Source organism: Myxocyprinus asiaticus, chromosome 40 (assembly GCF_019703515.2).
Source record: "Myxocyprinus asiaticus isolate MX2 ecotype Aquarium Trade chromosome 40, UBuf_Myxa_2, whole genome shotgun sequence".
NCBI lineage: Eukaryota > Metazoa > Chordata > Actinopteri > Cypriniformes > Catostomidae > Myxocyprinus > Myxocyprinus asiaticus.
This window is the reverse complement of record NC_059383.1, coordinates 36,306,526-36,318,783: the sequence shown is the minus strand read 5'-3', so window position 1 is coordinate 36,318,783 and position 12,258 is coordinate 36,306,526. Positions and strand designations below refer to the sequence as shown.

The window sequence follows — 12,258 nt, the reverse complement described above, 5'->3', positions numbered from 1 at the left end:
TAGGGTGCAATTAAATATTTTACTGTACTGTACATACTACATGAAAAATTAATTTAAAAAATCATGAGGAATTTTGTGTGCAGTAGTTTTAATATTGAATCGTATTTTTACATTCATTGTTGGTTATATAAAGCTTTATTCCCAGTTGGGCTAATTAAAAATAATTCAAGAGAATATGATCTTTCAGTAGTGAGACCCAAAAATGCTGCACTTACACATAAGGATGTAGAACACTAATTTATAAATATGTATTAAATTAAATTCATTTTTTTAAATATTTTTATTATTTTTTTTTTTGAAGCATAATATGTCATATAAGCATAATACATTACAAATAATACATGTTTCAGTGTACGTATTTCACATATGCAAAGGAGGTAATGTAAACTTTATAAAATGTAGTTTTTATAAAGCCAGTAGTTGACAGTTGTTCATCCAGTCGGCAGGGGCGGTAGAGTTTTTCTTGGCGCGGTTGAACCCGCTCGGCGGACCGCAGAGGAACAGCAAGAATGCAGCGAGACAAAACCGGAAGCTCCGGCGGCGGGGATAAGTATGAATATTTTAACGATTTTCTATCACTTTTGAGCCATTTCAAGTTTTAATCCAATCCTAGCATATATCTGTACCATTTAAAAGTGTTTATTTGCTTTTAACAGCGCTGTAAAGCTGATATTTGTGTGGGGGGGTCAGGTTTTGCCGTCTTTGTGGGAACACAATGAAAACAGCTTCATTAAATGACAAAGTTATGTCTTTATTAACATCAAAACATGTCTATAAGGATGTATTAACTATAATTAGGTTAATCTAACAACATTAAAAGTCACTGGGAGGTCCCAGTCGTGTTTAAAAACAAACGTTTGTGTGTTGTGTGCATGTAGGCCGGACAGAGAGACTGCCATCATGTCTAAATACTATGATGGGGTCGAGTTTCCCTTCTGTGATGAATTCTCTAAATATGAGAAGCTGGCAAAGATCGGCCAGGGCACCTTCGGGTGAGTATTTGTTGTTTGTGTACATAAATATTCATCTTATTGCTTTGTCTTTGTGTATGACTTATAAAAGCCAGGTGAGAGTCATGTCACATGCCCCATCGAACCAGTGCTGCGCTCTCACTAAATCTTACATTTGATGATATTGTAAAACTTTTTATGCCTTGTTATTTTAAAGGTATAGTTTAACCAAAAATAATTTTCTTACCCTCATGTCATCCCTGATGCATATGTTTTTTCTTTCTACTGCAGAACACAAAGTTTTTTAGAAGGATATTTCAGCTCTGTGGGCCCATACAATGCAAGTGAATGGTGACCAAAAATTGGAAGCTCCAAAAAGCACATAAAGGCAGCATAAAAATAATCCAAAAGACTCCAGTGGTTTAATCAGGGCTGTAACCACAATATACATTGAGACAACCCCCCCCCCCAATAATCAGATATGACCAGATTGCCCCCCCCATTAACATTAACATTTTTAGCGTGCACAGTAGTCTAGCACTGCTCGGCAATGTCATATGAGATCAATCAAATCGACGAAGGCGGGACACAAGTTTAAGAAGCTAAACGGGAACCTCGTGGATTATCCCAGCACCACATATCAGCAAACAGTTCAGGTTAAGAGTGTCAGTATCTAACTAAACATGAAATATTTGCCCACTATTTTATGATTGAAATGTTGTACAAACCAACAGTAATTTCCATTGGTGCAAACTATTCATCATTTGGAAAAATTCGCCGTTTTGAATTAAAAATGTCATGTACAGTATGTGATTTGTATGCCATTCATAATTGTGAATGTGAAAACATTAACGGAGCAGATTTCAGTGAATCAGGCTTAAGACAAAGAGCGAATGTGTATATTGTAAAGGAATTGAAGGAATCTGGTAAATTTCTGAAGTACCTTTTTAGAAAATTCGTAAAAGTAGTAGAGCATTATCACCATCAAATTACAACTAGAACATGGTAAGACTTGTGGCTTCAATTGAGTTTTTAGGTTGTGGCGAGGACAGTGTCATATATTTTTAATGCAAATATTATTAGGTGGTAATTTAAAATCAATTTAAGATTTTATAAATAATGTCTTTGCATTTAATTAATTCTGAATTTTGTACAGCATCTCCTAAGTGTCTTCTTTTATAAGAGACCATTTTATTTTGAGGAAGAGCCACCAGTTAGTGGAGTAGTTCACCTAAAAATGGACTTTTAATGGACATTTACTCACCCTTATGTTGTTCAAAATTTTCTTGGAACATAAAAATAGATATTTTAAGCAGCTCTATTCCATAGTATAACAGTTTATAGTGAGCAGGAGCTGTCGAGCTTCATAAAGGACTAATACTATAAAGCACTATTAAAGGTTCAGTATAAAGACATCATAATAGCAGTCCATATGACTCATGCATTATATTCCAAGCTTTCTTTGGCCGCACAACAGCTTTGTGTTGTATGGACTACTTTTATGATATTTTTGTAATTATTTTTATTTTTTTCTCTCTTTGGACCTTGACAGTGGTGCTCATTATGAACTGTTTTTGTATGGAAAAGAGCAGCATTAGGATTCTTGAAGAAAATATTGTGTTAAGATTCTACTGGGGGGAAAAAACAATGAGGGACAACTTAGTATTTTCTTTTTGCTAGCCAGCTGACACAGTCATGTCATTTTAAAGATACATCAGTGATGAAAAGAAATTCAAGTTATGTTCATCTTTTCTTTGAGACAGCATAAAAAAGAAAGAAAATATGACTGAAACAGGCAAATTGCTAGCAATGTAGACAGTGGTCGTCTTGTACTGTGTGAACTTCTGTGTGGATTTTTTTTTTTTTTTTTTATCTTTTAAAACCAAAAATTATACAATTTTGGGCCTTTATTGCATTTAATGCCTTTATTCAGAAAATGATTGCATTCAGCGCCTTTACTATGTTAAAGGACCAAAGAGGACAATTATATTTGTGACCCCCACCCCAGACCAAAATATAACTCCCTTTTTCATTGTACATCTTGCCATTGCAGTCTCTATGCATGATCGTGATTTCAAGCTTGATTACGCTTCCTAGCGCCATCTAGCGCTGTGCACATGCGTCAAGCACTTGCAAGTGTAATCAAGCTTAAAATCAATTAAACTGTAATGGCAGATGTACAGTGAAAAAAAAAGAGTTATATTTTGGTGTGTTCTCACCCAAAACTGATCTGATCGCTTCTGAAGCCATGGATTAAACCACTGGAGTCTTATGGATTATTTTTATGCTGCCTTTATGTGCTTTTTGGAGCTTCAAAGTTTTGGTCACCATTCATTTGCATTGTATGGATCTACAGAGCTGAGATATTCTTCTAAAAGTCTTCATTTGTGTTCTTTAGAATAGAGAAAGTCATAAACATCTGGGATGGCATGAGGGTGAGTAAATTATGAGAGAAGTTTCATTTTGGGGTGAACTATCCTTTAAACATTTGGATTTCTGTGATGTTTAGAACCTTGTTGCGAATTCTGATTTAAAGTTGTCAAATTATCTATACTGGCTAACATGGAAGAGGTTTTGTCGAAATTGTGAGAATGATTTGCAAGCATTAATAAAAATGGGTTGAAAAATACAAACTAGTCTGTAATGTTTTGCATCTTAAGCAACTATATTTCGTTTTAACACTTAATGGACAAATGTAAATTAAATTATGGCACATATCCATAAAAATACATTGCAGGATATATATATATATACACACACATACATACACTCTCACTGACCACTTTATTAGGTACACCTGTTCATCTACTTATTCATGCAATTATCTAATCAGCCAATCGTGTGGCAGCAGCTAAATGTATAAAATCAAGCAGTTACAGATCATGAGTTTCAGTTAATGTTCACATCAACCATCAGAATGGTGAAAAATGTGATCTCAGTGATTTAGACAGTGGCATGATTGTTGGTGCCAGATGGGCTGGTTTGAGTGTTTCTGTAACTGCTGATTTCCTGGGATTTTCACGCACAGTCTCTAGAGTGTATAGAGAATGGTACAAAAAATAAAAAACAACCAGCGAGCGGCAGTTCTGTGGATGAAAATGGCTTGTTAATGTCAGAGGAGAATGGCCAGACTGGTCCAAGCTGACAGGAAGGTGACAGTAATCCAAATAAACACATGTTTCTGAAAATACAACACGTTGAACATTGAGGCAGAAGACCCCTCCGGGTAACACTACTGTCAGCTACGGAGGCGGTGTAAAACATTTTTAATTAATCGCATGCATTAATGCTGACAGCACTTATATATATATATATATATATATATACTTGTTATATTTGATATATAAAAAAAAAAAGAGTAACGTTGCGTAAAAAGTCTTAGTAAGTTCAAAAATAAAGCTTTTTTTTTTTTTTTGTGTGTCAGCAAAAGTCCTAATACTTCTCGCTGTACTTTAATCTGCTGAGGAAAATAATTGCTGATATATTGACTAACAATTATTATAAAAAAACATTTTTTTTACAAGTATAATTTTTATTGAAGTTTAGTTTAATGTCAGCCTGTTGTCATTATTGAAGAGATTTGTTTTCTTGAGGAACTGAGGTATTGTAAATCTTTGATCTGTTTGTTCTGTAGGGAGGTGTTCAAAGCCAAACACAGACAGACGGGGAAGAAGGTGGCTCTGAAGAAAGTACTGATGGAGAACGAGAAGGAAGGGGTGTGAACATGCAACACTAACTTTAATTTGAATCTTTTTTTTTCATTTGATACAGTTTTATGCTTGGAGTTAAAATGCAAATATTTCTCACATAATATTCAAGTCAAAATTAACACCTGCCACCAGTCAAATGCTAGCTTGTTTTCTGAGTGGCTGATGATACCTTATCTACCAGCCACAGTGGCCAACATCTTGTCTCAGATTGGCCTTTAACAAGAAATTGTGGTTTAGACACAATGATGCACTGTTGTTGAAGGACCACATTTGTTCACTTACAACACAAGCCCGCTCACTAGACAACACAAGTCCACTTTTTCACTGAGTTCACGTTTTGGTTAACTGAGTTTATTTCTTTTAAAGGGATAGTTCACCTAACAATGAAAAATCTCATCATTTACTCACCCTCATGCCATCCCAGATGTGTATGACTTAATTTCTTCTGTGAAACACAAAGATTTTTAGAAGAATATCTCAGCTCTGTTGGTCCATGAATAGTGACCAAAACTTTGAAGCTCCAAAAAGCAAATAAATGCAGCATAAAAGTAATACATATGACTCCAGTGGTTAAATCCATGTCTTCAGAAGCGATAGGATAGGTTTGGGTGAGAAACGGAACAATATTTAAGTCCTTTTTTACTATAAATCTCCACTTTCACTTCCACATTCTTCCTCTTGTTTTTTTTGGCGACTCACATTCTTCATGCATATCGCCACCTACTGGTTGGAGCTGGTCAAAGGTAGAAAGCTATAGTCAAAAAATGCATTTAATCAATTTCACATTCATATATTTTAAATAAGGAAATAAAAATGGCTGCTATACATTTTGAGGGGCTGGTAAGAATCTGCATTCATCACACACTTTGGCTGGTGGGCAAAATAATTCAAATTCCCCCTCTGCTGTCATGTGTTTTGTGTGTCATCTCAGAGTGTTTACTGCATTTTCTCTTCTCCTCAGTTCCCGATCACAGCGCTGCGTGAGATCAAAATCTTACAGCTGCTCAAGCATGAGAATGTAGTGAACCTCATTGAGATCTGCAGAACAAAAGGTGTGGCATTCAAATTCTCTGTTTACTGCACCTCTCTACCAGGATATATGTCCTGTATGTCGTAAAAAGGTCAAATGCAAACAGTATTAATTCAGTGTTGGTGTACCTACATTTGATTTATATTTATAAATGGACTACAGTTCCTGTTAGTTTCTGTATTTAAAGTCCTATGTATGTACAGTGTTGACTGTTTTGCTGCTATTGCACCCAAATTTACCCTTTGGGATCAATAGTTTATGTTTTTTACTCTTAAAAGCTTATGTCAAAGAATATGGAATTCTTTAAACTTGAACTTTCCTCCTCTCGCTCTCTCACTCTCTCAGCCACCCAGTTTAATCGTTATAAGGGCAGCATCTATCTAGTCTTTGATTTCTGTGAGCATGACCTTGCCGGGCTGCTGAGCAACGCTAATGTTAAATTCACCCTGGCTGAGATTAAGAAGGTGATGCAGATGCTGCTGAATGGACTTTACTACATACACAGAAACAAGGTAAGACCACGTGACAGCTCACACTATACATTTATAGATGCACCATACCAGTGGTGGTATTTACGTATGTAATTTACATGACAATATTCCCAGATTCTGTGATGCAAATGTGGCTCAAGAAAAGGCCATTTGTTTTGCTGTGCTTGTTTGTTACGGTTTAAAGGTTGAGTGTTTCTCTATCAGATTCTCCACAGAGACATGAAGGCAGCCAATGTTCTGATCACCAGAGATGGAGTTCTGAAGCTGGCTGATTTCGGGTTGGCTAGAGCGTTCAGTTTGGCCAAGAACAGTCAGGGGAACCGATACACAAACCGGGTCGTCACACTGTGGTACAGACCGCCTGAACTACTGCTGGGTAAATTAAGAGAAACATCTACACACACACATTCTGCAGGATACATTTATTGGTTTCTCACTATGTGTGTGTGGGTGTGTGTGTGTTAGGAGAGCGAGACTACGGGCCTCCTATAGATCTGTGGGGTGGAGGGTGTATCATGGCAGAGATGTGGACCAGAAGCCCCATCATGCAGGGCAACACAGAACAACACCAGCTCACCCTTATCAGCCAGCTGTGTGGCTCTATTACACCAGAGGTAACACACACACACACACGCACTAGGGCTTGGTGATTCACCAAATATTCACAGAATATTTGTGATGATTTTGCTGTATATTTAAAACTAAGCAACATATAACTGATTTTGTTATTAATAAATAAACTTAGTTAAAATATGTTTCACAAACCTTCCTTGTCTAATGACTTTCTTTGGAATAGAGCACTAAGACAGAGATGTTTTAATAGTGTCTTAGATTTAAACTTCAGTGGTAAAAATGGCGTTTTGAGTTGATTAGTTTGATTCATTTCTTAAAATTTAGTTAAATGAATCATTAAAACAAATGAGTTCATGTAAAGGTTTTTGTGAGAATACAGATAGGTAAATACTGGTGTTTATTACCAGGTATTGTTATATTAGTACATAGAAATGAAAATGATTAGCCTAAATATCACTTCCTCTTGTTCATTTAGTGAAACAACTTGATTTGTTTCTGTATTTTACTTGCAATAAATATTTTAAATATGCTTGGCTAAAATGGTTGTTTGCTTGAAATGACAGTTCCTCTGATTGGAAAAAAAATCACCATATGTATTTCAGAGTAAATGCATAAATATCGAGATATGTATTGAATGTCTTCAAATATATCGTCGAGTTAATCTGGTAACACTTAACCAAAAACACACACACTCTAACCTCCCTGTCTTATGATGTTCTCAGGTTTGGCCTGAAGTAGATAAGAAGTATGAACTCTATCAGAAGATGGAGCTTCCTAAAGGCCAGAAGCGTAAGGTGAAGGACAGACTAAAGGCTTATGTGAAAGATCCGTACGCTCTGGACCTCATAGACAAACTGCTGGTTCTGGATCCGGCTCAGAGAATAGACAGCGATGACGCCCTCAACCATGACTTCTTCTGGTCCGACCCCATGCCCTCTGACCTCAAAAATATGCTGTCCACGCACAACACCTCCATGTTTGAATACCTGGCCCCTCCACGCAGAAGAGGTCACATGCCCCAGCCGCCAACCAATCAGAACAGAAACCCTGCCACCACCAGCCAATCAGAGTTCGACAGGGTGTTTTGATCAAATGGTCACTGGCTTGGACAGACTGTGATTGGTTGAGAAGGAGGGAGAGACTTCTGATTGGGTGAATAGGTGGAACTATGAGTTGACTCACCTAATCACAACATTTCTATGTATTTCTTGAGTTGTCGTTCCTAAACAGTGTTGTGTTGAACATCCACTGAGTAGGCTGACACAATGTAGTTTTTCCACTTCTGTTGCATTCAGACAAGTTCTGTCTTGGTTTCAAAAGAATACTGATTGAGAATCAGCCTAGCCCAGTTGTACTGATATGAATTGCTTAATGATTACTAACTGAGCTGATTCGGGAACAACTTTCACACTATGAGTGTATTAATGTGCTCTCAGTTAATTGTTGGAGAAAAAAAAAGAACAGCTCAAATTGTTTTGACTGAAAGGTGAACATAGGCTGATGTTAACAGGCTGATGTTCATGTGTACTTAGACTGTTCACAGGTTTCCATTTTCATGCACAATTAGTCTATTATTGGATTCAAGTATCCTAATAAGTTGATTTTCGTTTAAAAATACCTGAAGTGAAAGCAAGTTTACTTTGTCTCGGAGTCCCTTCGACAGTTATTTAAACCCCTGGTCATCCTTTTCAGATTTTATTGTTAATTTACATTTTTAAAAATTATTTTATTTTGTAAGATCATGTGTTTGTGTTGGGTTGGATTTATTGTGTATAAGTTACTTGTAAGTATAATGCACTAATAAAATCCACTTTCCCCAACCTTTCTGTTCTCCAATTACTTTTGGAGAGGGCCCAACCCACTTCTAGAGTTTTCCTGCCCTTTTTTGGAGTTTTCCGCACCCATTTGGAGATCTCCGGGCTGTAGCTATACCTACTTGATTTTTAAGGCTCCACCGTGTAGTGTTCCTTCCTTTGTATGCTACTTACCTTCGCTTTCAGGTCGGAAACAAAGTGAAAACAAATAAAAAGTGTATAAGCAGGATTAAATACATCTGCATTACTTTTACACAACCTATGGTTCAATATCAATGTGTAATATATAAGAAATTATTTATTTTGGTAAAGCAAACTGGGAAGGGTCAGTCATTAGCTTTACAATCAGTGACCGTAAGCTCTTTCACACATAACAAATTAATATTATTGAAATACAGCAATGAAGTTTTTTTTTTTTTTTTTTTTTTTAAATCTACTGCAGAGTTGCTCTCCACAATCTTCAGGTCGACATGACTCGTCCAATGTCTCAACCCACCAACTCTGGTATCTAGAATTCTGAGTTTCAGAATAGTAAATTAGACTTTTTTTATTTTTATTTTGGTTATTCATGTGCTCGTAATGATATTTGGTCTATCTGATTTACACAAATACTGGTTTATTTCATATTTCTTTAGAAAATATACTTTATTTTGTAAATTAAGATTATTGTTATGTTGACACCTATGAGATGTTTCAAATGTTAATTGGCCTACTAACACAAGTGTAGATTAAATACTGTGTTTTATGTTTTGTTAAAACAGAATTTTTTTTAAATGAAAATTGTAGTACAGAGTAGAATCAAAATGATGCCCAGCAAACAGTGGATTGATCATCGTCATTCAAACAAATACAAGAAAAGGACACTAATGGAAAAACAACAAAAAAACAAGAAGAGTCACAAACCAGTCGATCAACAGACAAACACAGTGGCACTTGTTAGATGGAACAGCATGGTGTGTCTGTGACCAGAATGTACGTTTTGTTGTTGTTTTTCACTATATTAAAGGGATAGTTCACCCAAAAATTTAAATTCTTTCATCATTTACTCACCCTCATGCTGTCCCAGATGTGTATGACTTTCTTTCTTCTGCAGAGCACAAATGAAGGTTTTTAGAAGAATATTTCAGCTCTAAAAGTCCATACAATGCAAGTGAATGATGATCAGAACTATGAAGCTCCGAAAAGGACATCAAGACAGCATAAAAGTAATCCATTCGACTCCAGTGGTTTAATCCATGTCTTCAGAAGCGATATGATAGGTGAGAATCAGATCAGTATTTAAGTCCTTTTTACTATCAATCTGGTGTGTGAAAAATGTTGCTATACTTATTGTTTACACATGTAGAAATGTGTTCAGTAAGTTCAGACTTTGTTGCCTTGAGTGAATTATTTTGAGTGCTTGTGCTTTCTGAATGAGAACATTCAAAATGAGGGTATTTTTGTGCATAGTTTTAGAATTAATCGAATTAAAAACAAGTGAATTGTGTTTAGTGTTGAGAAATATGTCTTTGTTTTGAGAGTTGTAGGAATGTTTTGTGGGATTGGTCCAACTGAATTAGTGCGCTAGCAATAGAAAAAAACAAAACTAATATATAAAACTTAATTAAAAAAAGAAATGTGCAATTTACAGGTTGCTTTCTTCAATCGGACATTAAAGGAATATCCCGGGTTCAAAACGAGTTAAAGTCAATTAGCAGCATTTGTGGCATAATATTGATTACCACAAAAATAAATTTTGACTTGCCCCAACTTTTCTTAAAAAAGAAGAAAAAAAAAAAAGCAGCAAGAATCTGGGCTACAGTGAGGCACTTACAATGGAAGTGAATGGGGGCCAATTTTTGAACGTTAACACACTCAGTTTTTCAAACGTATAGCCACAAGACATAAACAATATGCCTGTAAACATGATTTTAATGTGATAAAATCACTTACTAACCTTTTCTGTGTAAAGTTATAGCCAATTTTACAACCTCGTTGTCATGACGACGTAAAGTCAACAAACCCTAAAATCCTAAAATAATGATTTAAACAACTTTACAGCTCAAATAATACATGAGTTTTAACAGAGGAATTAATGTAAGTGCTTTCATGAAATTATAAGAGGCTTATGAAAGCACTTACATTAATTCGACATTTCTGCCTTAAGACCTCCAAAAATGGTCCCCATAGACTTCCATTGTAAATGCCTCACTGTAACCTCGATTTCTGCTCTTTTAAAGAAAAGTACAGACGAGTTGAAATCTATTTTTGTGGTAATCAACGTTATACCACAAATGCTGTCGATTCAGCTTAACTTGTATTGAATCTGGAATATTCCTTTAAGGCAAGTACTTTATGTAAGTTAGAAAAGTTGGTTTTCTTTCTTTGAGCATATCATCATTTGCACAGTATTAATTGCCTAACATAAAAAAAAGAGCATAAATGGGCATTAACTTTTTCCCTTATGCTGTTTTAACCCAAATAAATTGAGTAAAATAATCATAAATCATGTTGTATTACCTCCATTACTTGTGTTTTGGGTTAGGTGGATGATTTTCATGATTTCTCTCATTTTACTTGAATTTCTGAGTACAATCAATTTATCTGAGCTTGTTTGTAAATGAACAAGATTTTTAATATTATATGAAAGTGTTTTTTGAGTTGGCACAACTTACAACTTTCACGTTAACTTAAAATGTTGTTATCATTGTATTAATTTGTATACTTAAGTTGAATTTACAAGAGTATTCATCACCTTAACACAAAAATATATGTTGAATCAACTACATTCTGTGTCATGTAACTCTGCATCATTTATTGCAAAATCTTCAATACTAAGAAGTGTAAATTACTTTGTCTAAATTAATGTTAGACAAACAATATTAGGCTACCCTATATCAAACACAGAGATAACACAACTAAGTTGAGTCAACACAATTTTTTTTACATCAGAAAAATTACATTGTTTTAGGACAACACGGTTCCATAAAATATTTAAGTTGAATGAACTTCTCCGGGCTTACAGTAACAATAATGTCTGACCTGCCCCAAATTGTAACTTTCTCCACAGTTTATTTGGGTATAATGACAGAAACCCTGCCACAACCACAGTTCCACAGGGTTTCTTGAATGATTTGCTCACTGCTCATGAACTGCCAGCTTGATTCTTTTAGACTGTGATTGATTAAGAAGAAGAGAGACACTTCTTATTTTGTGAATAGGTGGAACTATTAGTGGTCTCACGCAATCACAAAATATTTCCATGTGTCTCTTGTTCCTGAACAGCACTGTTGGAAATCCACAAATTAGGCAGACTGTTCCAGTTGTTTTGCCAGAATTGTTGCACTCAGACAAGCTCTTCCTTGGTTACAAAAGAATACTGATTGAGAATCAGCCTAGCACAGTTGCACTTACATGAATTGCTTAATGCTTACTGCAAGGGCTACGAGTGTCCCAACGTGCAATCTAAAGTCATACGCACACACTACACGTCTTCACGTCTTCTTGCACACTAATGGACACCGGAATATGTAAGATAAGTGGATAAGTAGGAAAGACCAAAACTGCAAGTGGGGGTATTGGGACAGGGCCAATTCTCAACGAGTCCACTGTATTTCAGTAGGTGGGTGGAATTTCCGGTTGGCTAGCGGAAGTGGGACTTGTTGGCATTTTGCGTGTAGCCGGTCTCTGCTTGTTTGAGTGTCATGCGGT

At 35.8% G+C, this 12,258-nt stretch overlaps 1 protein-coding gene across 1 annotated transcript; it reads left to right on the top strand.

The window, feature by feature from the left end:
* The first annotated feature begins 418 nt into the window (after window positions 1-418).
* Window positions 419-9,592, top strand: LOC127430985 (cyclin-dependent kinase 9-like). The gene is made up of 8 exons (XM_051681148.1): window positions 419-550; window positions 879-992; window positions 4,585-4,666; window positions 5,622-5,712; window positions 6,036-6,202; window positions 6,386-6,557; window positions 6,647-6,795; window positions 7,477-9,592. The coding sequence occupies exons 1-8, from the start codon at window positions 510-512 to the stop codon at window positions 7,840-7,842; spliced, it is 1,182 nt and encodes a 393-aa protein (XP_051537108.1). The 5' UTR covers window positions 419-509; the 3' UTR covers window positions 7,843-9,592.
* The last annotated feature ends 2,666 nt before the right edge of the window (window positions 9,593-12,258 follow it).

Coding starts and splice junctions, on each gene's coding strand:
- LOC127430985 (XM_051681148.1), top strand. CDS start 510: ATGCAGCGAGACAAAACCGGAAGCTCCGGCGGCGGGGATAA. Junction 551..878: donor AGCTCCGGCGGCGGGGATAA/GTATGAATATTT, acceptor GTGTGCATGTAG/GCCGGACAGAGAGACTGCCA. Junction 6,558..6,646: donor ACCGCCTGAACTACTGCTGG/GTAAATTAAGAG, acceptor TGTGTGTGTTAG/GAGAGCGAGACTACGGGCCT.